Genomic DNA, 25158 nt, shown 5'->3' with positions numbered 1-25158 from the left:
ATTGTCACTTGATGACCTGGAATAATTAGGGGTGGACGTGGGTAACTGATGCTATCTTCGTATTACGTGTGCTTGTGGCAAAATGAGAGTAATAAATAATGTTATAAGATTGGCTGAAAATTTTAGAACATCAAAAATAAATGATATGCAACTTCTGCCGCGTTTATTGACATATCTGACTCGCATTTTGTACCTCATATGTTTGTCATTCATTAATTTTCAATTGCCAGTCACAGTATTCACAATTACAAACATTTGTAACAGTTGCAAAATTATTATAAAATTACGAACTACTTAGCAATTAGCTCCTCTCATCGCCACAATTTGTGTAGTATCTTCGCTCTCACTGTATCTTTTTACGAAATAGCAACAGCTGTATTTGACTCACCGGAGCCGGCCGTTGTGGCCGAGCGTTTCTAGGCGCTTCAGTCTGGAACCGCGCGACCGCTACGGTCACAGGTTCGAGTCCTGCCTCGGACATGGATGTGTGTGACGTCCTTAGGTTAGTTAGGTTTAAGTGGTTCTACGTTCTAGGGGACTGACGACCTCAGATGTTAATTCCCATAGCGCTCAGAGCCATTTGAACCATTCGACTCAGCCGTCAGTAGCCGCCTTATACCGCTAAGGCCACAGCTTCCCACACCGCCAATCTGGGAAGTGCCTACAAGGCTGCCCTTATCTGCCTGAGGCTCGTTTAGCTGGCTAATGCTGTTGCTATGGCCGAGACACACACTCACCCCTGTCTCACTTTTCGTGAAACATCAGCTCCTGCCGCGGGAGGTTTGCCGTGCGGTCCAGGGCGTCTTGCCACAGTTCGAGCGGCTTGCCCCGTCGGAGGTTCGACTCCTCCCTTGGGTGCGTGTGTTGTCCTTAGCGTAAGTTAGTTTAAGTTAGATTAACCTTTTGTTTCCTGACATAAGAAAAAATTTACTTTTTAACATTTTCTTTGCAGAATTTATGCTATTGTGGCCTCGATTTTTTCTAAAATTTTATTTGATTTTCCACAACTTTTTTCTCTCCTGGTACTCAGAAGTACCGTCAGACTCCATGGACAGAATCACAATATGCGCAGAAAAGTGCTCCAATTTTTATAACTTGTACTTTATTCCACATAAATATTAAATATTTTTACATTAGAAAATTAATTAACAGAAATATGATATTTTTGAATGTTTTTTTTTTTTAAATTTCGCATAAGTTTATTCTAGAGCAACTTCACAATACATAGTAACTTAGCTATACATTTATGACACTATATACATATCACATATTTAGTGTTAGTGATACCTCATGAAATTGTAGGTAACAGTTCTTTTCTCATTGTAGCACAAATACACTTTACATGTGCTACATTGTGAATGTGCTGTCAACTGAATTTTATTTTTCGCACACATTTCGCATCGTCCTCTTTTACAACTGAACACTACAAAATGGTTTTCTCAGTTGCCAAGACGTACATTCTTCGGAACAGAAAAGTTATCCTTCCTTCTCTTTGGGGGAGTTATTTCATCTTTACCAGAGTTTCTCTTTTTGAGATTTGGCACTTGCTGTTCATTCATTAGCCCTAGTGCCACAGCACGCCTGAATTCCAGCAGTGGCAGTGCCCCATGTAGATCACTGAAAATTACGTAAGCATTGGCAAAAGCAATTTCTATTGCTCCCCAGGAGAGACGGTGCCACCATTTCTTCGGTCGCCTGTCAAGACCATAAGTTGAACGTAATCTGTCTGCATGATTCACACCACCCATGTGTTTATTGTAATCACATACAATAACTGGTCATGGTATAGTCACACTAGTTCCATCTTTCTGTTTTCTTGTCACTACGCTCTGTTCAGTGCCATGGAAGTTTGACGCAAAATACACTACTTTATTTTCCCTTCATTGAAATACTGTTAGGTCTAACGATGAATCTCTGTGATTTGATTCCCCACGGTTTAGACATTTTAGGTAAATTACCTGGCAAACCTTTCCTGTTTGTTCTAATTGTTCCACAGGCAAATGTATTTACGGATTTCTGTGTGAGAAAAAGTGGACAGAACAACTAGTGAGAGGTAACGCATTGTTGCTACAATAAAGTGTTCGCACAACCTGACGGTACAAATAAGTCCGCCTTATAATTTCCACTTTATCTCATTCACTTCTAACGTAATGCTTCAAACTCTTATAAAAAAACAAAGAAGGTAAGTACGTACAATGGAAAACTCAACGGAAGTTTCAATAAATTTCACACAAATTCAGGCAACACCATGGAAACAAGCACATACAATCTTCTGTTTTCACAGCAGCGCGCGAAAAGCAATTTCAAGCTCTGACCGCCAGAGAGGTCTATGTATTGCACAATAACATCTATGAAACAGTAGAGCAGAGTTACTGTTACGTACCGACAGGCTTTCAGATCACGAAACTGCACCACGAGAAAATAATGAGAGTCAAAACTTACTGGTACTTTTAAGTACCGTCAGGCAACAAAGGGTTAAGTAGTGTGTAAGCTTAGGGACCGATGACCTCCGCAGTTTGGTCCCATAGAGCTCACCACAAATTTCCATTTCATGAGCTCCTAATGTTATATAATACAGCTACATTCGAAAAAGCGAACTTGATACCGATATCAATACAAATGATTTGGGTGTGACAAAACACCATACACAGTTTGGAAAGCACTTTCACACAATTAATACGATGTAAATGAAATTAAAAATTTAGGAAACGATTTTGGAAATCAGCCAGTATAGATATTGCGTTAAATGAAGTGATCTCAGACTTGTAAATTACGTGAAACTTCTTGAAAGATTAAAACTGTGTGCCAGACCGAGACTCGATGATGATGATGATGATGATGTTTTGTTTGTGGGGCGCTCAACTGCGTGGTTATCAGCGCCCGTACAATTACCCAATCTTTGCTCAGTCCAATTTCGCCACTTTCCTGGATGATGATGAAATGATGAGGACAACACAAACACCCAGTCATCTCGAGGCAGGTGAAAATCCCTGACCCCGCCGGGAATCGAACCCGGGACCCCGTGCTCGGGAAGCGAGAACGCTACCGCGAGACCACGAGCGGCGGACCCGAGACTCGAACTCGGGAAAAGAGCTTCTGGGAAGTTTGGAAGGTGGGAGACGAGGTACTGGCAGAAATGAAGCTGTGAGGACCGGTCCTGAGTCGTACTTGGGTAGCTCAGTTGGTAGAGCACTTGCCTGAGAAAGGCAAAGGTCCCGAGTTCGAGTCTCGGTCTCGCACACAGTTTTAATCTGCCAGGAAGTTTCATATCAGCGCACACTCCGCTGCAGAGTGAAAATCCCATTCTTGTGAATTATGTAGTCGAAATTATACTTAAGCATAGATTTACACTAATTGATCTCCTGTAGACCTTGGTGAAAGAAAATGAGATTTGTATATACATTTATTGATAAAATTACAGGTTGTTGATCAGCGTGCAATTTTTCTGAAGATATTTTGAAGCAAAAGTTCTTTACTTGGCCCAACACATTTGACCTTGCATTATGTTCTACAGAAGCATTTGCTGGTTCACCTGCATTTTTGTGGCAGTGGTCATAGCTTCTGACTACAATGATACAGATGTCATTACAGGTAAAGATTTTTCTTATTTCAGCTGCCTGTTATAATTTTGGGTGTGATAGTGAATAGTAAATTTATAATAAGTACTGAAATACGTGCCAAATTTATGCAGTGAAATTTATATGAATTTCTTTTTCAGGATTTGATTCGGCAGTCACAGTCAATCATTTAAGAACCAGTAGTACAGGTATGTATTTTTTCGCGTAATTTCCAAACACATTTCTTGTTTCAAGTAATGCATTTGGTGGTAACTAATCATATTGTGGTAGATTTATTTCGTGATTTAATAACTGTTTTGAGTGACAGTCATGGCACTATCATGAACGAAATCTGTACGGTGGCGGATACAGAAAAACCTCAAGCAGGGAGCGCTAAAGATATCTTGAGCTACCTTTACTTATTTATTAGTAAACATATTGTTACCAGTCTCGTAGCAATACTTTTACTGAGAAACTACTGCGAATTACTGTTATTAATACTTCACAATCAACTGACCACTCTTACTCTTGACTAATCTTCACACTTGCACTTGCTACAATCAGGACTTTTTACTTATTGATTCTTCAGTCTTAATACTTCTGCTTCTGAATGTAAACTAGCTTCCTACTCGGCGAATAGTCCGTATCTATAACGCTACGCACTGAAAGTTCTCTGTACAAGAAAACATTAGAATGTTTACGATTTTTCCCCAACAAATGCCAGATAGAATAATGTATCGAGATCACTAGAATGGCCGCGACTTTTCTCGTAGGTATATGTTAGCTATCTATGTGACAGACAGAAACGTATAAAATACGATGATGCGGACGCGAGTGCTACACAGGAAAGTACAACTACTCGATTCAGTTGAGTCGACTAAGGGAAGAAACGAACGAATTGTTTGTGGGCTAACTTGCCCCACAAGGGTGGGGTGGAGGAGGGAAGGGGGGAGGGGCGCGCCCCACATATGTATCCGCCACTGAATCCGTAACATCATTGCTTTTGGTTCTGTACCCTATATTACTTAGAGTGACATTTACTTACCTGTTGCATACCTGTTCCACACATCATTACAGCGTTAATCGTAGCCTGACTGTAGAATGTATCACTGCCATTTTCTCAAAGATTTATTTATAGAGTATATATATGAACAGACAACAGTTAAATTTATGAACTCGGTGCTGGCGTACACACGTTTGAAATATCTCTCAGCATTACAGTAGAACACACACAATATATTCCAAGGCATTTGCAACAAGCGACTACAGGCGATAGATTAAAGCCTGGGGGAAATTTCTTTGGTCCCTTTTTCTTCGAAGGTGCTACTGTAACTGGACTACAGTATCTGGAGATGTTAGAGAATTGGCTGTTCCCACAGCTCGAACAAGAAGCACAACAATTCATATTTCAGCAGGATGGAGCGCCACCACATTGGCACTTATCTGTCCGTAACTACCTGAACGTCAACTACCCGAGGCGATGGATCGGCCGCCAGGCAGCCCGTGACAGAGCACTTCATCACTGGCCTCCAAGAAGCCCTGATCTTACCCCCTGCGATTTTTTCTTATGGGGGTATGTTAAGGACATGGTGTTTCGGCCACCTCTCCCAGCCACCATTGATGATTTGAAACGAGAAATAACAGCAGCTATCCAAACTGTTACGCCTGATATGCTACAGAGAGTGTGGAACGAGTTGGAGTATCGGGTTGATATTGCTCGAGTGTCTGGAGGGGGCCATATTGAACATCTCTGAACTTGTTTTTGAGTGAAAAAAAAACCTTTTTAAATACTCTTTGTAATGAAGTATAACAGAAGGTTATATTATGTTTCTTTCATTAAATACACATTTTTAAAGTTGTGGTATTCTTTTTGAATCACCCTGTATTCCAAGGCATTTGCAACAAGCGAATACAGGCGATAGATTAAAGCCTGGGGGAAATTTCTTTCTTCAGAGACAAAATGTTCGCTGACGTTTCCCAGTGTCGCTAGGAGTCCTTTCGTATTCTCTGGTACTGGGACGATGAGATTTCACGAAGACAGTGATATTCAAGTAGAGAAGCATAAGAATGAGTGTCTCTAAGCCGAGAATGATATTTTGGAAGTAATCAGGAACCTCAGTTACGCTAATTCCACAATGGATGGCTTACTGTAGCCATTGTGCGAGGTGGTACTGGTGTTCCCAATGTTCCTGGCCTGGAAAGTTTCGTCGACAGAGACATCCTCGCCTACCGGACTTATCATATTGTGGAATTAGCTAATAAAGATTTTGGTAAATCGTCATATATGTCTACCTCTGCCCTATCCTTGTACACACGTAGTAAAAGAAAAATAAATGTAAACGAGTCTGTGTTTGTTTGGATTAAAGGGAAAGGAGTATGTGAATACATTAAATTTGTTGGTGACTGTACTGCATATTTTCATAAATAAAGTTATTGATTCACAAGACACATTGATCTGTAGCGTAGCCCAACACGAGGTTAGGTTGGGAATTTTTTTTTGGCAGGGGGGGTCGGGGGGGGGGGGGGGCGCAGACCCCCCCCCCCTGCAGCGCATAGAGGTTAGCGCGCGTTTGTAGCGGCCGCCACAGCGGTTGCGCAATCGGCGCATACGCTTCGCGTAGTCAACAGAGGCGAAGAGGGTCGGAATGTGTAATAGTCAGACATCTATCCAGGCCGTCACACAGGAATTCCAAACTGCATCAGGATCCACTGCAAGTACTATGACAGTTAGGAGGGAGGTGAGAAAACTTGGATTTCACGGTCGAGCGGCTGCTCATAAGCCACACATCACGCCAGGAAATGCCACACGACACCTCGCTTGGTGTAATAAGCGTAAACATTAGACGACTGAACAGTGGGAGTGACGAATCACGGTACACAATGTGACGATCCGATGGTAGAGTGTGGGTATGGCGAATGCCCGGTGAACGTCATCTGCCAGCGTGTGCAGTGCCAACAGTAAAATTCAGAGGTGGTGGTGTTATGGTGTGGTCGTGTTTTTCATGAAGGAGGCGTGCACCCGTTGTTATTTTGTGTGGCACTATCACTGCACAGGCCTACATTGATGTTTTAAGCACCTTCTTGGTTCCCACTGTTGAAGAGCAATTTGCAGATGGCAGATGGCGAACATGATCGAGCACCTATTCATAATGCGCGGCCTGTGGCGGAATGGTTACACGACGATAACATCGCTGTAATGGACTGGCATGCACAGAATCCTGACCTGAATCCTACAGAACACCTTTGTGACGTTTTGGAACGCCGACTTCGTGCCAGGCCTCACCGACCGACATGGATGCTTTTCCTCAGTGCAGCTCTCGATGAAGAATGGGATGTCATTCCCCAAGGAACCTCCCAGTACCTGATTAGACGTATGAATGTGAGAGTGGAAGCTGTTATCAAGGCTAAAGGAGGGCCAACACCATACTGAATTCCAGCATTACCGATGGGGGGTGCCACCAACTTGTAAGTTATTTTCAGCCAGGTATACACAAAGTGTATGAACATCGCTAACCCACGAGTTTTATCATCTCCGTGTCTTACTGTAGTTGTTAATGTTGTGCTTGATTTCTACACTAATGGAAATTGAAATAAGAACACCGTGAATTCATTGTCCCAGGAAGGGGAAACTTTATTGACACATTCCTGGGGTCAGATACATCACATGATCACACTGACAGAACCACAGGCACATAGACACAGGCAACAGAGCATGCACAATGTCGGCACTAGTACAGTGTATATCCACCTTTCGCAGCAATGCAGGCTGCTATTCTCCCATGGAGACGATCGTAGAGATGCTGGATGTAGTCCTGTGGAACGGCTTGCCATGCCATTTCCACCTGGCGCCTCAGTTGGACCAGCGTTCGTGCTGGACGTGCAGACCGCGTGAGACGACGCTTCATCCAGTCCCAAACATGCTCAATGGGGGACAGATCCGGACATCTTGCTGGCCAGGGTAGTTGACTTACACCTTCTAGAGCACGTTGGGTGGCACGGGATACATGCGGACGTGCATTGTCCTGTTGGAACAGCAAGTTCCCTTGCCGGTCTAGGAATGGTAGAACGATGGGTTCGATGACGGTTTGGATGTACCGTGCACTATTCAGTGTCCCCTCGACGATCACCAGTGGTGTACGGCCAGTGTAGGAGATCGCTCCCCACACCATGATGCCGGGTGTTGGCCCTGTGTGCCTCGGTCGTATGCATTCCTGATTGTGGCGCTCACCTGCACGGCGCCAAACACGCATACGACCATCATTGGCACCAAGGCAGAAGCGACTCTCATCGCTGAAGACGACACGTCTCCATTCGTCCCTCCATTCACGCCTGTCGCGACACCACTGGAGGCGGGCTGCACGATGTTGGGGCGTGAGGGGAAGACGATCTAACGGTGTGCGGGACCATAGCCCAGCTTCATGGAGACGGTTGCGAATGGTCCTCGCCGATAGCCCAGAAGCAACAGTGTCCCTAATTTGCTGGGAAGTGGCGGTGCGGTCCCCTACGGCACTGCGTAGGATCCTACGGTCTTGGCGTGCATCCGTGCGTCGCTGCGGTCCGGTCCCAGGTCGACGGGCACGTGCACCTTCCGCCGACCACTGGCGACAACATCGATGTACTGTGGAGACCTCACGCCCCACGTGTTGAGCAATTCGGCGGTACGTCCACCCGGCCTCCCGCATGCCCACTATACGCCCTCGCTCAAAGTCCGTCAACTGCACATACGGTTCACGTCCACGCTGTCGCGGCATGCTACCAGTGTTAAAGACTGCGATGGAGCTCCGTATGCCACGGCAAACTGGCTGACACTGACGGCGGCGGTGCACAAATGCTGCGCAGCTAGCGCCATTCGACGGCCGACACCGCGGTTCCTGGTGTGTCCGCTGTGCCGTGCGTGTGATCATTGCTTGTACAGCCCTCTCGCAGTGTCCGGAGCAAGTATGGTGGGTCTGACACACCGGTGTCAATGTGTTCTTGCCCGCATCTCGTGGTCGTGCGGTAGCGTTCTCGTTTCCCACGCCCCGGTTCCCGGGTTCTATTCCCGGCGGGGTCAGGGATTTTCTCTGCCTCGTGATGGCTGGGTGTTGTGTGCTGTCCTTAGGTTAGTTAGGTTTAAGTAGTTCTAAGTTCTAGGGGACTGATGACCATAGATGTTAAGTCCCATAGTGCTCAGAGCCATTTGAACCATTTTGAGCCAATGTGTTCTTTTTTCCATTTCGGGGAGAGTATATAGAATGACTTCCTGGGCAGGTAACAGTAGAAAAAACTAAGAAAGTGAAGTCTGCATCAGTTCTGGAACTAGTTGTGCAAACGGAATGTGCTGAAACAAATGCCACGTCTTATAAACGGTACTGTTAAAGATTTGCAGCTGGTCACCTCTGGCATCTTCTGGTGTGCTAAGGATCTCATGACCGACAACATTTACCGACTGTTGCTCAATAAACGTCTACCTGGGGCTGGGAAAGGGTAAGACTAATCCTTGACTGACGCCTTGTTTCAGAGCTGCCTACGACAGAACGAGACCTGGCCCACCAGCAGCCCAGCGTCACACCCCAGACGCCAGTGGCCGCAGAGCACAGCCCGTCAGGCGTGAAGTATGTCTGCGGGCAGCAGGTGGTCGGACAGCTGTCGGTGGAGAACGCTGCGGCAGCGGCTGTGCTCGCGCTGAGGCACTCTTGCTCCGACCTCAAGCAGGCCGCCGTAGCGTTCATCAAGGCCCACACCCACCAGGTGGTGACGACGCAGGGCTGGGCAGATGCTACGGTCAGCCACCCGCACTCTGTTGTAGAACTGACTCGCCTGCTTGCAGAGCCACCCGCAGAAACCAGGTACGCATGCACCAGATATTCAACTACTCTCCCAGGTCTGTCCATGTACGAGCCTACGAGTTTACAACCTCCAGCACGTCAATATCCCCCAGCCGCTTAGTTGCCTTTCGATTTCAAACAAGCCTTTGACAGCATAAATCGGCAAGAACTATACAGAGTACTGAAAGAAGTTGGTATATGTGCTAAATTAATAAGACTAATCAGAATGACAATGACAGAGACAAGAGCAAAAGTAAAGGTCCTTAGCAGAACAAGTGAAAGCTTTGACTTTAATAAAGGTGTGAAGCAAGGGGATAGTCTCTCCACTGTCCTATTCAACATAGCCCTGCATAGTGCAGTAAATAAAATCAACAAAAGAGGCACCATATTTATGAAAACTAGCCAGATATGTGCATACGCTGATGACATTTCTATAGTAGGAAGAAATACCAATACACTCCTAGAAACATACCGGGCAATGGAAACAGAAGCCTTAAAAATTGGCCTCATAGTAAATGAAAACAAAACAAAATATATGGTAACGTCACAATCTGAGGCCAGAAGAACCCCTAAAAACCTAAACATCAATGGGAAATGCTTCAATGGAGTGTCCTCTTTTAACTACTTGGGAGCCCTAATAACAAATGATAACAGTATTGGAAAGGCTATAAGGGAAAGAATACAAGCAGGAAACAGAGCTTACTTTGCAAATATGTAGCTTTTCAAAAATAGCCTTGTTACAAGAAAAACTAAACTGCTAATATATAATTCCCTAGTCCGCCCAGTTATCACGTACGGCTCAGAGGTATGGACGTTGACAGAACACCTTTAAAAATGCTCTAAGAAACATTGAGCGGAAAATACTACGCAAAATCTATGGGCCAATAAGGGAGGAAGAGGGCTGGAGAATACGCTACAATGCCGAATTACAAGAGTTAATACAAGGCAGGGACATAGTAAAATTTGTGAAATCACAGCGAATACGATGGCTAGGACACTTGGAGAGAATGGCAGGGGATAGAATTCCAAAAAAAATGATGAAAGGTATGATCCATTCAGTTAGGCGAAAAGGGAGACCTAGAAGAAGATGGATCGATGAGGTAATAATGGATATCACCAATATGGGAGTCCGGGGGTGGAAAAGAGCAGCAAATAACCGAGAAGTGTGGAGGAAGATTCTTGAAGAAGCCAAGGCTCACCAAGGGCTGTGGAGCTACTGAAGAAGAAGAAGAAGAAGACTTAGTTTCCTTAGTGGTGTCTGTCCCGTGAAATGCATGTTGATGGGCAGCTACAAAAGCCATGCCAGATATCTCTCAGAATTTATATCTATACTTGCGCTTTGTATTGCACAGTGGCTCTCCCCTAGAAAAAACTGAAAACTCAAGGGCATTGAAAATGGCGATGAGGTCAGGTCGCCAAAAGATTTCGTCTGGAAAACTTAGGACATAGGCTGACTAGGCGTGACATAGTCACCATGTAGGTAATACCGATCAAATGTTATGAAATTTTGTATATACCACAGCGGTCTCTGATCACAAACATTTGTGTATTCAATTACCGGATCAAGAACAGAATGCCAGCGATAACCTGACATTATGGGTCATGACTGTTTAGCATTTATGACGATGCCATTGATGGTTATATATTTTACTTATTTACTCTGTTAATTTCATGAAGACAGGTATCTTTGCTAACGTTCCAGACTATGTTCGTAATAACTGAGAGCCTACTATCAGTTTAAAAAATGGTTCAAATGGCTCTAACCACTATGGGACTTAACATCTGAGGTCATCAGGCCCCTAGACTTAGAACTACTTAAATCTAACTAACCTAACTATCAGATACATTTTTTAAATAAGTATCCACATTTTCTATTTTTAGATCAATATGAAGATGATCATTTGCCCCGCATTTTTGAGACGTTTATATTCCTTCTTGCCTCCTTCATTTACTGCATTTTTATATTTTCTCGTTTCATAAATTAAATTCAATATCTCTTCTGTTACCCAAGGATTTCTACTAGCCTACGTCTTTTTCCCTACTTTCTCCTCTGCTGCTTTCACTATTTCATCTCTCAAAGCTACCCATTTTTCTTCTACTGTATTTCCTTCCCCCATTCTTGTCAATCGTTCCCTAATGCTCTCTCTCAAACTCTCTACAGCCTCTGGTTCTTTCAGTTTATCCAGGTACCATCTTCTTAAATTCCCACCTTTCTGCAGTTTCTTTAGTTTTAATCGACAGTTCATAAACTATAGGTTGCTGCCCCTTGAAATGTCTTACAATTTAAAACCATGTTCCTGAATCTCTGTATTACCATTATATAATCATCTGAAACCTTCCAGTGTGTCCAGGCCACTTCCACGCATACGACCTCCTTTCATATTTCTTAAACCAAGTGTCAGCTATGAGTAAGTTATGCTCTGTGCAAAATTCTACCAGGCAGCTTCCTCTTTCATTGCTTGCCCTCATTCCATATTCACCTACTACTTTTCCTTCTCTTCCTTTTCCTACTATCGAATTCCAGTCACCCATGACTATTAAATTTTTGTCTTCCTTCACTTTCGGTATAATTTTTTTATCTCATCATGTATTTCTTCAATCTCTTCATTATCTGCGGAGCTAGTTGGCATATAAATTTTTGCTACTGTGGTAGGTGTAGGCTTCATGTCTATCTTGGCTACAAAATGCATTTACTATGGTGTTCATAGTACATTACCCACATTCCTTCTTTTTTATTCATTATTAAACCTACTCCTGCATTACCTGTATTTCATTTTTTATTTATAACCTTGTATTCACCTGACAAAAGGTCTTGTTTCTCCTGCCACCAAACTTCACTAATTCCCACTATATCTGACTTTAACGTGTCCATTTCCCTTTTTAAATTTTCTAACCTACCTACCCGATTAAGGGATCTGACATTCCACACTCCGATCCATAGAATGCCAGTTTTCTTTCATCTGATAATGAACCCTTCTGAAGATCCGAATGGGGGACTATTTTATCTTTGGAATATTTTACCCAAGAGGACGGCATCATCATTTAACCATACAGTAAAGTTGCATGCCCTCGGGAAAAATTGCGGATGTAGTTTCCCCTTGGTTTCAGCTGTTCGCAGTACCAGCACAGCAAGGCCATTTTGGTTAGTGTTACAAGGCCAGATCAGTCAGTCATCCAGACTGTTGCCCCTGCAACTACTGAAAAGGCTGCTGCCCATCTTCAGGAAGTTGTAATAGGTCACAAAATCGAACTCAACTTTCTGAGCCGCAATTTTGTCTGAATTTCTTCTCGTGCTCAGCGGGAAAGCTGTTGTCCACGTGCCTACTGTCTATGCTTACTGTCTATACCTTCTACAGCCCTGTCCCTAACATACGAGCTACAGATACCTTAAATACTGAGTCATAATGATAGTACCACATTAAGTACATTAAAAGGATATTGCCATTCTAATTTATGTGATTTTTGATGTCATGTATTGAAACAGTCCTCTCCAGTACTACTTATGTCACTCCAGCATAATTATTGGCGATTGTAAAGGATGGATCAAATAAAAGTGGCCCAGATGAGTGGACACGATAGAACATACTATATGACAACAAGGTAATGGATACTACGTGGTCAGTTGTTTGCTGAGAAGTTTAACCGTGTCAAACTGCCAGCCAAGAGTGCCATTCCACGCTTAGTCCGAAAATGGCATGATACAGGATCTGCAGATATGTCCCTACTGAGTGTCTGTTGTTCATGCATGAAAAGCAGGAGATGCACCTCAACGCCTTCAGTTTGGTGTATGGGTGTTCGCTGATATAACAGTAAATGGCTTGGTCGTGTATCGGTTCTTTATTTCTGATGAAGCATTTTTTTCACCTGAGTGGCTATGACAACTGAGAGAAGCACAAGTTCTGGGCAGTAGTGTTTGCACACTGCATTACTGATCCCATCTTCTTTCATCAGACACTGATTTCCACTTGTTACATTGCCAACATTTTGAAACCATTTGAGACAGCATTAACAGAAGAGGAAAAGATCTACAGTTACTTCCAACAGGAACAACTGCCCATACAGCTGGCCAAACGCTGGAGTACGTTTACACAGTCTTCACACCTGACAGAGTTGTTAGCGAAGGTCAGGCTGCTTGTGTCCCTAGCTGGCCTAGCTGGTTGACTGATTTGTCAGCGTGCGTTTACTTTGTGAGGGGAGCCCTCAAGTCTAAGGTGTATCAAAACAACTGCCATAGTCTTCAAGAACTGCAGCAGAATATTTTTGATGACACTGCAGCAATTCCAGCAGTCCATCTTCTATCCGCCTTCAGCAATTTTCTGACCAGGGCCCAAAAGTACTAAGAGATTAATGGTGGTCACTTCCAACATCTGCTATAGTCAGGTTAGTACTGTATTTCCTTTCCTCTGCTGTGTTTCTCTGCACCCAGTAACTTTGTTCTCTGGGCCACTTTTATTTGTATATACACTCCTGGAAATGGAAAAAAGAACACATTGACACCGGTGTGTCAGACCTACCATACTTGCTCCGGACACTGCGAGAGGGCTGTACAAGCAATGATCACACGCACGGCACAGCGGACACACCAGGAACCGCGGTGTTGGCCGTCGAATGGCGCTAGCTGCGCAGCATTTGTGCACCGCCGCCGTCAGTGTCAGCCAGTTTGCCGTGGCATACGGAGCTCCATCGCAGTCTTTAACACTGGTAGCATGCCGCGACAGCGTGGACGTGAACCGTATGTGCAGTTGACGGACTTTGAGCGAGGGCGTATAGTGGGCATGCGGGAGGCCGGGTGGACGTACCGCCGAATTGCTCAACACGTGGGGCGTGAGGTCTCCACAGTACATCGATGTTGTCGCCAGTGGTCGGCGGAAGGTGCACGTGCCCGTCGACCTGGGACCGGACCGCAGCGACGCACGGATGCACGCCAAGACCGTAGGATCCTACGCAGTGCCGTAGGGGACCGCACCGCCACTTCCCAGCAAATTAGGGACACTGTTGCTCCTGGGGTATCGGCGAGGACCATTCGCAACCGTCTCCATGAAGCTGGGCTACGGTCCCGCACACCGGTAGGCCGTCTTCCACTCACGCTCCAACATCGTGCAGCCCGCCTCCAGTGGTGTCGCGACAGGCGTGAATGGAGGGACGAATGGAGACGTGTCGTCTTCAGCGATGAGAGTCGCTTCTGCCTTGGTGCCAATGATGGTCGTATGCGTGTTTGGCGCCGTGCAGGTGAGCGCCACAATCAGGACTGCATACGACCGAGGCACACAGGGCCAACACCCGGCATCATGGTGTGGCGAGCGATCTCCTACACTGGCCGTACACCACTGGTGATCGTCGAGGGGACACTGAATAGTGCACGGTACATCCAAACCGTCATCGAACCCATCGTTCTACCATTCCTAGACCGGCAAGGGAACTTGCTGTTCCAACAGGACAATGCACGTCCGCATGTATCCCGTGACACCCAACGTGCTCTAGAAGGTGTAAGTCAACTACCCTGGCCAGCAAGATCTCCGGATCTGTCCCCCATTGAGCATGTTTGGGACTGGATGAAGCGTCGTCTCACGCGGTCTGCACGTCCAGCACGAACGCTGGTCCAACTGAGGTGCCAGGTGGAAATGGCATGGCAAGCCGTTCCACAGGACTACATCCAGCATCTCTACGATCGTCTCCATGGGAGAATAGCAGCCTGCATTGCTGCGAAAGGTGGATATACACTGTACTAGTGCCGACATTGTGCATGCTCTGTTGCCTGTGTGTATGTGCCTGTGGTTCTGTCAGTGTGATCATGTGATGTATCTGACCCCAGGAATGTGTCAATAAAGTTTCCCCTTCCTGTGACAATGAATTCACGGTGTTCTTATTTCAATTTCCAGGAGTGTACCTATAATTTGTGTTTAATGTGGAACAGTGTATTATGTGATATGATAAGCGGCTGCTATGTGGAATTCAGAAGAAGCAATATTTAAAGTAACTAACAGATCTTAGAATAAGGTGTGTTCTATTGTCGCCATGGGCAATCCCTCAGCAGCACTGCCTGTAGTACGAGACCCTGGGCTCCCATGTGAGTACACTCGCCCACACAGTGTCTCTCTCTGTGCAGCACGGCGGCCACTCCAGGGGGCAGACCCACCACTGGCTCTCAGCCCCACGGTGACCGAGGCCGGACTCCTTATGTGGCTGCACTGCCTACGGCTAACCACCACACTCCTCCACCTGATGATGCCACCATCTCTCACATGCGGTGAGTTGTGTCACACATGTGCACGTTTTCCATACTCATAGTACCACTTACTGAGGTGATAACCGTGTGTCGAAGAAAAAATAAAGGTGTTTTCCTGTTTTTGAAATTTTGGGTAAAGGAGAGGTTACAACTGTGAGAAAAATCATTTTAAGTTATGATGGCGTGATAGTTGAAGTTTGAGATTCTGTCCATAAGACAGATGCAGCATCTTTCTTTGGATTCTTAGTGATATCAATTTGCAGTTCAGAACCACTCAACTGCAGTTTACTTTCTATGATTGTAATGTATCTTACACGTTAGTCCTGAAGGAAATGGGTGAGGAAGAAGAGTCTTGTTCACTTCCATTCAGCGGACCTTAGACGTTATGTGAATGAAAAGTTGTGGGTGTAAGTGCATCATGGTTCCCAGAAAGAAATAATGAAGGAAGAGTATGCAGAAATCGAAGTCATATTTAAAGGAAGTAAATATTCAGCACAGATGTGAGGATATGGCTTGTTTCGAGTGTGTGATTAAAAGAGTTTATTGCACACATACATAAGCAGTGATGACTGAAAACCACAACAGGTTATCTAAAGCCGAAAAACACCATAAGGAAACGGTCAGAGGAGGATGATGAGGAAATGAGAGTCATAGCAGAAAGTAAAATTAATTAGGAAAATGAATTGAAACAAAAGTTTGTTGGTAAAAGTAGTAAGAAAATCAGCTTACAGAGCAGAATATATGTAGAGAAAGAGTATGTAGACATGGTGATAATACACTGATATGCCAAAACATCGTCACTACTGCCCACCGCGACGTTGGATTCCACATGGTGGCGTTGTTGGCATGTGAAGTGGTAACAAAAGTATGTGAGTGGAGCAGACAAGGACAGAGGGTCATCCTAGCAAAGATACAGGCTACAAATGGGGAAATCCATTGAGATCAACGACTTTGACAAAGGGCAGATTGTTATTATGCAGAGCCTGTGAACGAGTATCCCAAAAATGGAGAAGCTCGTCGAATGCTCATGCGCTACTGTCATGAGCATAATGGAAAGATGCAGAAGGACAGTGAAACTATCACAGTTCACAGAACATGAACTGCTGGCTCTGTAAAGTGGGACAGACGGTACTGCCGGCATCTGCACCAAAAGAGCGCAGCGCTGGTGGATGCGTAAGTGTTTTGGAGGGCACCATTCATTGCACATTGTCAAACACGGAGTTCTGCTTCATAGTGCAGTATCTGTATCTCGTCTGGAGATGTACCACAATGCACGCCTTTCCACTGAATGGTCAAAACACGCTCCTGTTGCACTAACTAAGGTCGCTCTGCTTCTACATGGGTTGCACAAGGTGGTGGATATGGCTTTCTCCGACTTCTGCTCAGTTCTTACTTAAATTGGGATGATCATATGCGCGAAGCTGTAGAAATGGGAGCAGTTGCAAGATGTAAAGTAAGAGCATATGGACTATCAGACCAATTGTGTGATTGGATTGAGGAGTTCCTAGATAACAGGACGCAGCATCTTATTCTCAATGGAGAGAAGTCTTCTGAAGTAAGAGTGATTTCAGGTGTACCGCAGGGGAGTGTCATAGGACCGTTGCTATTCACAATATACATAAATGACCTGGTGGATGACATCGGAAGTTCACTGAGGCTTTTTGCAGATGATGCTGTGGTGTACCGAGAGGTTGTAACAATGGAAAATTGTACTGAAGTGCAGGAGGATCTGCAGCGAATTGACGCATGGTGCAGGGAATGGCAATTGAATCTCAATGTAGACAAGTGTAATGTGCTGCGAATATACAGAGAGATAGATCCTTTATCATTTAGCTACAAAATAGCAGGTCAGCAACTGGAAGCAGTTAATACCATAAATTATCTGGGAGTACGCATTAGGAGTGATTTAAAATGGAATGATCATATAATGCTGATCGTCGGTAAAGCAGACGCCAGACTGAGATTCATTGGAAGAATCCTAAGGAAATGCAATCCGAAAACAAAGGAAGTAGGTTACAGTACGCTTGTTCGCCATTGCTTGAATACTGCTCAGCAGTGTGGGATCCGTACCAGATAGGGTTGATAGAAGAGATAGAGAAGATCCAGCGGAGAGCAGCGCGCTTCGTTACAGGATCATTTAGTAATCGCGAAAGCGTTACGGAGATGATAGATAAACTCCAGTGGAAGACTCTGCAGGAGAGACGCTCAGTAGCTCGGTACGGGCTTTTATTGAAGTTTCGAGAACATACCTTCACCGAAGAGTCAAGCAGTATATTGCTCCCTCCTACGTATATCTCGCGAAGAGACCATGAGGATAAAATCAGAGAGATTAGAGCCCACACAGAGGCATACCGACAATCCTTCTTTCCACGAACAATACGAGACTGGAATAGAAGGGAGAACCGATAGAGGTACTGAAGGTACCCTCCGCCACACACCGTCAGGTGGCTTGCGGAGTATGGATGTAGATGTAGATATAGATGTAGATGTAGATGTGTAGAGACTGACTAAAACCAGGTTGCAATTTTACTGTAGCAGACAGGTTCGAGAAATGTGACTCGTTTCGAGAGACGGGAGTGCCAAAAATATGATTGAGTAGTGGTTGTAATCATTAAATGACTTCTCCATATGATCGAATGCGGGTATGTGGTTGAATGGAGAGACTTGATTCCAAATCCCAGACAGCATTTCTAGCAGACAGCGTAGCATTAGAGATCTGAAAGTTAGTGTACATTTTCTTACGACCTCAATCACCACACCATCTTCTACTGTTTGTGATCCTTCTCAGTCACTTATCACCTATAGCCCAGTGGATACATCACCGAACCTCTGACATGGGATCGAGACAGAATGCATGAGGGATTCGCAAATACCAGTTTCATAGCCGAATCACTTTCAGAATTGAGCGATTTTATGACGAGGTTGCATCGTGGGTTATGTGTAACCGGACTGCCGGTCTGATAATGATCACAGTCTTGATATTTGTCTGGAAAAACCATATGATTCATTGGTAATGTCGTACCTCAATTTGTAAAGCAAGTATAGCTTTTAACATGGATACTTGTGTGCACCTGTAGCACCAAGAATGCTTGTGACAGTAAAATACAGTAGTATGTTTCTTAACATCTGGCGGTTTGTAAGGCGATAACGCCTATCTTTCTAGGACACAGTGGTATCACTCACAAGAAAAACTTGGGGACGTGTCCATCCATGGTTGATTTTCTGTCAGTATTATTTCGTATCGGAGGCAATCAGTTATTGACGAAGTATTGTACTTAGTAATAGTAGGTGATGCGTGATAGGTTCATCTTGAGCATCAGGCTTATAAAGTATGTGTTTGTGTTCCGACATGTGCAAAGGAAAGGACTATGTCCAGTCATAAGGAAGGTGTGGATTTGATATGGAGTACTGTGATAGCAAAGGGAAGAGTATACCAAGTTATAAGAATGGGTACCGATATTTTTATTTCCAGAGTCACAGCTGTCAGCAGGGTGTATTTCTGATACTTCGCTCACTGTCAAATGTCATTCAATTGAAACGGCAATGGTAACATATAATTTTAAGTATAGCGATGAAACATAGATGTGAACGATTTCGTAGGATCATTCTGTCTATGCTTGCTTGGCGTTCAGCGCCGGTGACTTCTGGCAGGAAGGATTGGTGGGGGGGGTTAGTGTTTAACGTCCCGTCGACAACGAGGTCATTAGAGACGGAGCGCAAGCTTGGGTTAGGGAAGGATTGGGAAGGAAATCGGCCGTGCCCTTTCAAAGGAGCCATCCCGGCATTTGCCTGAAACGATTTAGGGAAATCACGGAAAACCTAAATCAGGATGGCCGGAGACGGGATTGAACCGTCGTCCTCCCAAATGCGAGTCCAGTGTGCTAACCACTGCGCCACCTCGCTCGGTAAAGGAAGGATTCACGTTTCCATTAACTGTAGGAGCTGTCTGAATGCATAGGCTTGTAGGAGTGTAGGAATATAGCAGAGTTAACTGTTGTCCTTTAGACGGCCGAATAGCGACCTAACACTTATTATGTGTTGGATAGCTTCCGTAAACATGTGAAAATTTGAGAAGAGTCAATATATTTTTAGTTAAGGTGCAATCGATTGTGGTGTGTGCATCTAGCATGTGGAAGACATGTTTGCTGGTTCCTCAGACATCAGAAACACTTTAGTTGACCTTGTAAACTAAAGGGATGATTTGGAATCTACATCACTGACATCGGTATTCAAGAGTGGAAATATCAGTTTTGTCTATTTTTTTCCGAGTTGCCGAGTAAACGTCTTCGCATATGTGACAAGTTTCTAGATAGTCACTGGTTTACAGCACTCACCACCTAGCTAAAGTTTCGGGTTTGTAGAGAAATCATTTCCAGTCTGTATCTCGGGAATTATGTTGCGCTAGCGATCAGTATGATGCTGTCAAGTGCTTGATATCGAGAAGTACCATGAAAATGATATAATATTATGGCAAACGATGCCAAAATACTTGTGTTCTTGTAAACCCCGAGTCTGGAGATGGGTGTAGAAAAGCGTGCAAGCAAGGAAGCAGGTTCGGACCAGAAACAGTGGTGTGTTTGTGATGAGGGAAAACGAGTCCGAACTTGTAGAACAGTTCTGAGAGCGACTTCAGTTCGCTGAGGGTGCACTGGTCACGTGCTAGGTGTGGATGACTTGTGATCGTCGGCTGGGGAAAAATATCTAGTGCTGTGAGGAGTATATACGGTACTGCCCGTCTTCGCGGTATATGTGCGAACGATGTAAAAGGGGCGATTTTGTATGTGTATTACATCGACATGGTTAGAGATTGGTTTCATGCTCTAATATTCAAGCTTCTGTCCTGAGTATGCGAGCAGTGTAATTGAGTAAAAGTCTTTCCGTACTTGACGATATGTCGGGGCACTTGGCAGGGCTTAATTGTCGGTGCGATATGGTGATCTCTACAAAACACAATCATAATGTTCTATTAATTAACAAGACATGCTTTGTGCCAGGATGTAGCAGTGTCTACAACCTGATTCGAATAAGAATGGAGGTAAGGTATGTATGGAAAGTTCTGAGAAAGCAAGTGTTCAAAGACAAGTTGAAGCAGACCATCCATCTCTGGCGAGGATGCCGTCACTCATACGCCACTGTGCCATTACGACACCTCCAGACCTGTAGCTGTAGGATACAGAAAATTTGGTACATTTTTCTCTTCTGTATGACAGTGCTTCGAATTCTGTTTGCGTAATTGTTCTGAATTCCCCCGTGTGTGCTTAGATAGTGACTTCTTTCCAAACAGAAAGAATGCACTTTTGATTAATGGTGTTTTCACATGATTGCACAGGCCTTTTAGCGGTGTGAACATTCAACGTTTCTGAGACGTATATTGACAGCAGCGCAAACATTTCTCCCAGGAGCATTAGCCGCACTGGGTATTAGTGCACACTAGACACAGCCCGGAATTTCTGTTAGGATCGCGAGGGACAAAGCACCCTGTGTTATTCTGGGAAGCATTGGAGCATCTCTCTCGGTGCTGAACCGTACCACAGCGATGCGTCATCGCATATGGGACTTGGGTGAGCACGCCTTGGAGCTCTGTGACGTCAGTATAACACTCGAAGAATTCTAACTGTGTACACGAAAATAGACTCAACTTTCACCTGCAGTGGTGTGGGAGCGTTGGCTCGTGCTGGCTTGCGTCCAGTGTTGGCTTACAGCGGCGGCGGAGGCTGTGGTGGGGGCGGCGGCGACGTCGGGCATCGAGTGCTGGGCTGTGTTCCTTATTAGCAATCTTTTATTTAAACTATTTTCCATCGATTTCACCAACAAATAGGATGCTGCGAGTTAAAAAAAAATCTAGCCCATACATGTGAAGAATACCGATTTAATTAATTTGCGTAAATTTTTTATATCAATGTGGTGTTAGTGGTACAGTAGTTAATGGGATGGAGTGCATGAGTGGGTGACATGGAGTGGAACTGCAGGTTAAGTGCATAACATTAGGTTAGTTTGCATGATTTTTATGTAAAATGCAGTACAAAAGTTTAAGGTGGTGTGTGGTAAAGAAGAATGCGGCAGAAGTGGCATTCAAAAGCATGTGAAATTCGAAAAGTGTACTAGAAAATGGTGGGAGGACATAACTAATTACTTAATTTGGCGTCAATGGCCATAGAATACTTTAAGGAAATGGGGGTGACATGGAAAACCACTTAACAGAACAATAGATTAAGTTCTGACAAAGACCCAACATTAGGTTAAGACACGCAGAGTACAGTGCCATACACAAGGTTATGCATCATGTTAGCTCCATGTCATTACTTCTTACAAGACCTACCTGTTTCCAGACAGCAGAAAATGATGAGCAAGAGAATTCCAACCCCACAAACTGATTTCTTTTTATAAATAAACAATATACCCTTGAATTTCCTGTTATGAGATCCTTCCTCTCCGCCAGTTTCCATATATTGCATACAATGCCTTGAATCCCCTAAATTGTTTAAATAAACAATATTCCACACAGTGTCTAAATTGTTTAAACAATATCTCATACACTACAATCGAATACCCTCCAAATGATCGATCAACTGAGTCTCTTTCCCGCCAATTCCTAGGGAGAGGTGGTGGTTGGATGACTTAGGTTAGTGGAGGTGCCATTTTTCCCACCATTTTCTTAGGTTAGTAGAAGCTGCATTGTCCTGATGGCATTTGAACTTCCCAGCAGGGGGCATGGCAGGGGGGCGTGGCACTGTCCCACCATAGACGTTAACTATTTGATCAGTTTAATTAAGTAGTCAATCAAACTGATAGTAGTGAGAGGGGAAGCCTATTCCAATAACTCACACCTGAATGTGTACCTGTAGCAGAGAGGGGGGAGGGGTGGGGGAACAATAGGTTAAGTGTGGTGATATAGAAAACCACTTAACAGAACAATAGGTTAAGTACATGTCAATCAAAGGAGAACAATAGGTTTGCCATAGAGTGCACACCTACTCCTGATGTAGGCAACCCACAAAATGGCTTCATACCCCTGTAGCCCCACTACTAACACATGTCTCTTTTTCCTTATCAGTGTTTTCCACATATTTCTTTCCTCTCTGATTCTGCACAGAATCTCCTCATTCCTTACCTTATCAGTCCACCTAATTTTCGACATTTGTCTGTAGCACCACATCTCAAATGCTTCTATTCTCTTCCGTTCCAGCTTTCCCACACTCCATGTTTCACTACCATACAATGCTGTACTCCAGACGTACCTTCTCAGAAATTTCTTCCTCAAATTAAGGCTGATATTTGATATTAGTAGACTTCTCTTGGCCAGGAATGCCCTTTTTGCCACTGATAGTCTGTTTTTGATGTCCTCCTTGCTCCGTCTGTCACTCGTTATTTTACTGCCTAGGTAGCAGAATTCCTTAACTTCACCTACTTCGTGACCATCGACCCTGATATTAAGTTTCTCGCTGTTCTTGTTTCTACTACTTCTCATTATCTTCGTCTTTCATCGATTTACTCTCAACCCATACTCTGTACTCATTTGACTGATTATTCCATTCATCAGATCATACAATTTTTCTTCACTTTCACTCAGGATAGCAATATCACTAGCGAATCGTATCATTGATATCATTTCACCTTGAATTTTAATTCGAATCCTGAACTTTTCTTTTATTTCGATAATTGCTTTCTCGGTGTACTGATTGAACAGTAGGGGAAAAAGTCTACATCCTTGTCTTACACACCTTTTAATTCGAGCACATCTTTCTTGGTCGTACACTCTTATTATTCCCTCTTGGCTATTGTACATACTGTACATGGCCCTTCTCTCCCTATAGCTTACCCCTATTTTTCTCAGGATTTCGAACATCTTGCACCATTTTACGTTGTCAAACAGTTTTTCCAGGTCCACAAATCCTACAAACGTATCTTGATTTTTCTTTAGCCTTGCTTCCATTATTAATCACAACGTCACAATTGCCTCTCTCCTGCCTTTACCTTTCCTAAAGCCAAACTGATAGTCATCTATCGCACTCTCAGTTTTCTTTTCCATTCTTCTGTATATTATTCTTGTCAGCAACTTGGATGCATGGGCTGTTAAGCTGATTGTGCGACAATTTTCGCACTTCTCAGCTCTTGCCGTCTTCGGAATACTGTGGATGATGTTTTCCGAAAATCAGATTGTATGTCGCCAGAATCATAATACATTCTACACACCAACGTGAACAGTCGTTTTGTTGCTACTTCCCTCAACGATTTTAGAAATTCTGATGAAATGTTACAGTGTATGTGTCTGGATGTTTTGTGCAGGAACTTTTCTAGGCAAGACAAGAACAGGCTGCTGATAAAGGCAGCTATGGTGGGGGCAACGGCGGACCTGAGGGCTCTGCTGGCAGCGGGAGCCGACGTGAGAACGAGGGATGAGGCCTGGCAGGGCTGGACTGCCCTGCACTGGACAGCTGACAGGGGGCATGTGGAGGCGGCGAGGCTGCTGTTGGAGGCTGGGGCCGAGGTGAGAGCGAGGACCAGGCAGGAGAGCACTGTTCTGCACCTGGCTGCCAGCAGTGGCCACGCAGCTGTGGTGCAGCTGTTTACGAACTCCACGATGTACTCCGTCAATCCTAACGCCAGAGATACCAACTCCCAGACACCGCTGCACTGTGCGGCGTCGTGGGGCCGGGCAGAGGCGGCGTTTGCACTTCTGGTGGCAGGTGCTGACAGGGACGCTACAGATGCCAGTGACCTTACGCCGCTGGACATCGCTGTGAAACGGAATCGGGAGGAGGTGGTGCAGATGCTGTCACCAAGGTAGCAGTCCTCCAGATGTGAAGTAAAGGAATTGTTTTTAAAATAAAGAATACCAAAAAGTAATTCTACAGTCGTTGTTTGTACCGATCATTGTGTAGTTCACTGAGGTTCTCGAGTAGCACCACATCAAGAGTGATAGTGGAAGATATCAGTAAACAAATGTAAATGGCTTTCCTTTTTGGGAAGAGAGTCTGAGAATAATTCTCAAACAATCTTTACAAAGCTCATGAACAAATGAAGAACGCTCCCTTCATTAACATCAGTTCTCCGTCGCAGACTTCAGTTTCTCCCAGTGTATAAAAAAAATGGTTCAAATGGCTCTGAGCACTATGGGACTTAACAGCTGAGGTCATCAGTCCCCTAGAACTTAGAACTACTTAAACCTAACTAACCTAAGGACATCACACACATCCATGCCCAAGGCAGGATTCGAACCCGCGATCATAGTGGGCGCGCGGTTCCAAACTGTAGCGCCTAGAACCGCTCGGCCACTCCGGCCGGCCACTGTATAAAATATTCAAACAACCCACAGGAATGCAGCCAGGTGATGTCCCCAGAAACCTTTGATATTCGGGCAGGCGAACAACCAATCATTTTCAAGACATAATTGGCAAAATATCACTGGTTGTCAATAATGCCATAGGCTGCATCTTCGTACGCTGTTCAGGCCAGTCGTGTACATTATGTTACTACTGAAAGCTAGTTGGTACATACATGTACGGTCCCATGTTAAACTACTGTAAATGGCACTGTACCCAGACTACTGTCATACAAGCTGTCCGAT

At 44.6% G+C, this 25158-nt stretch overlaps 1 protein-coding gene across 2 annotated transcripts in view; it reads left to right on the top strand.

Moving 5' to 3' along the window:
* Positions 1 to 24437, top strand: part of LOC124720355 (ankyrin repeat and death domain-containing protein 1A-like) — a 38847-nt gene extending 14410 nt beyond the window's left edge. For both annotated transcript variants that reach the window (XM_047245682.1, XM_047245683.1), the window contains exons 2-6: positions 3422 to 3591; positions 3719 to 3766; positions 9058 to 9385; positions 15471 to 15611; positions 23877 to 24437. In XM_047245682.1, coding sequence (XP_047101638.1) covers positions 3504 to 3591; positions 3719 to 3766; positions 9058 to 9385; positions 15471 to 15611; positions 23877 to 24378 — 1107 coding nt within the window. In that variant the 5' untranslated portion in view covers positions 3422 to 3503 and the 3' untranslated portion in view covers positions 24379 to 24437. The remainder of the gene's footprint in view (positions 1 to 3421; positions 3592 to 3718; positions 3767 to 9057; positions 9386 to 15470; positions 15612 to 23876) is intronic.
* The last annotated feature ends 721 nt before the right edge of the window (positions 24438 to 25158 follow it).

The sequence above is a fragment of the Schistocerca piceifrons genome, chromosome 11 (genome assembly GCF_021461385.2).
Source record: "Schistocerca piceifrons isolate TAMUIC-IGC-003096 chromosome 11, iqSchPice1.1, whole genome shotgun sequence".
NCBI lineage: Eukaryota > Metazoa > Arthropoda > Insecta > Orthoptera > Acrididae > Schistocerca > Schistocerca piceifrons.
Note: the sequence above shows the minus strand (reverse complement) of the source record. Positions and strands in the feature narration are given on the sequence as shown.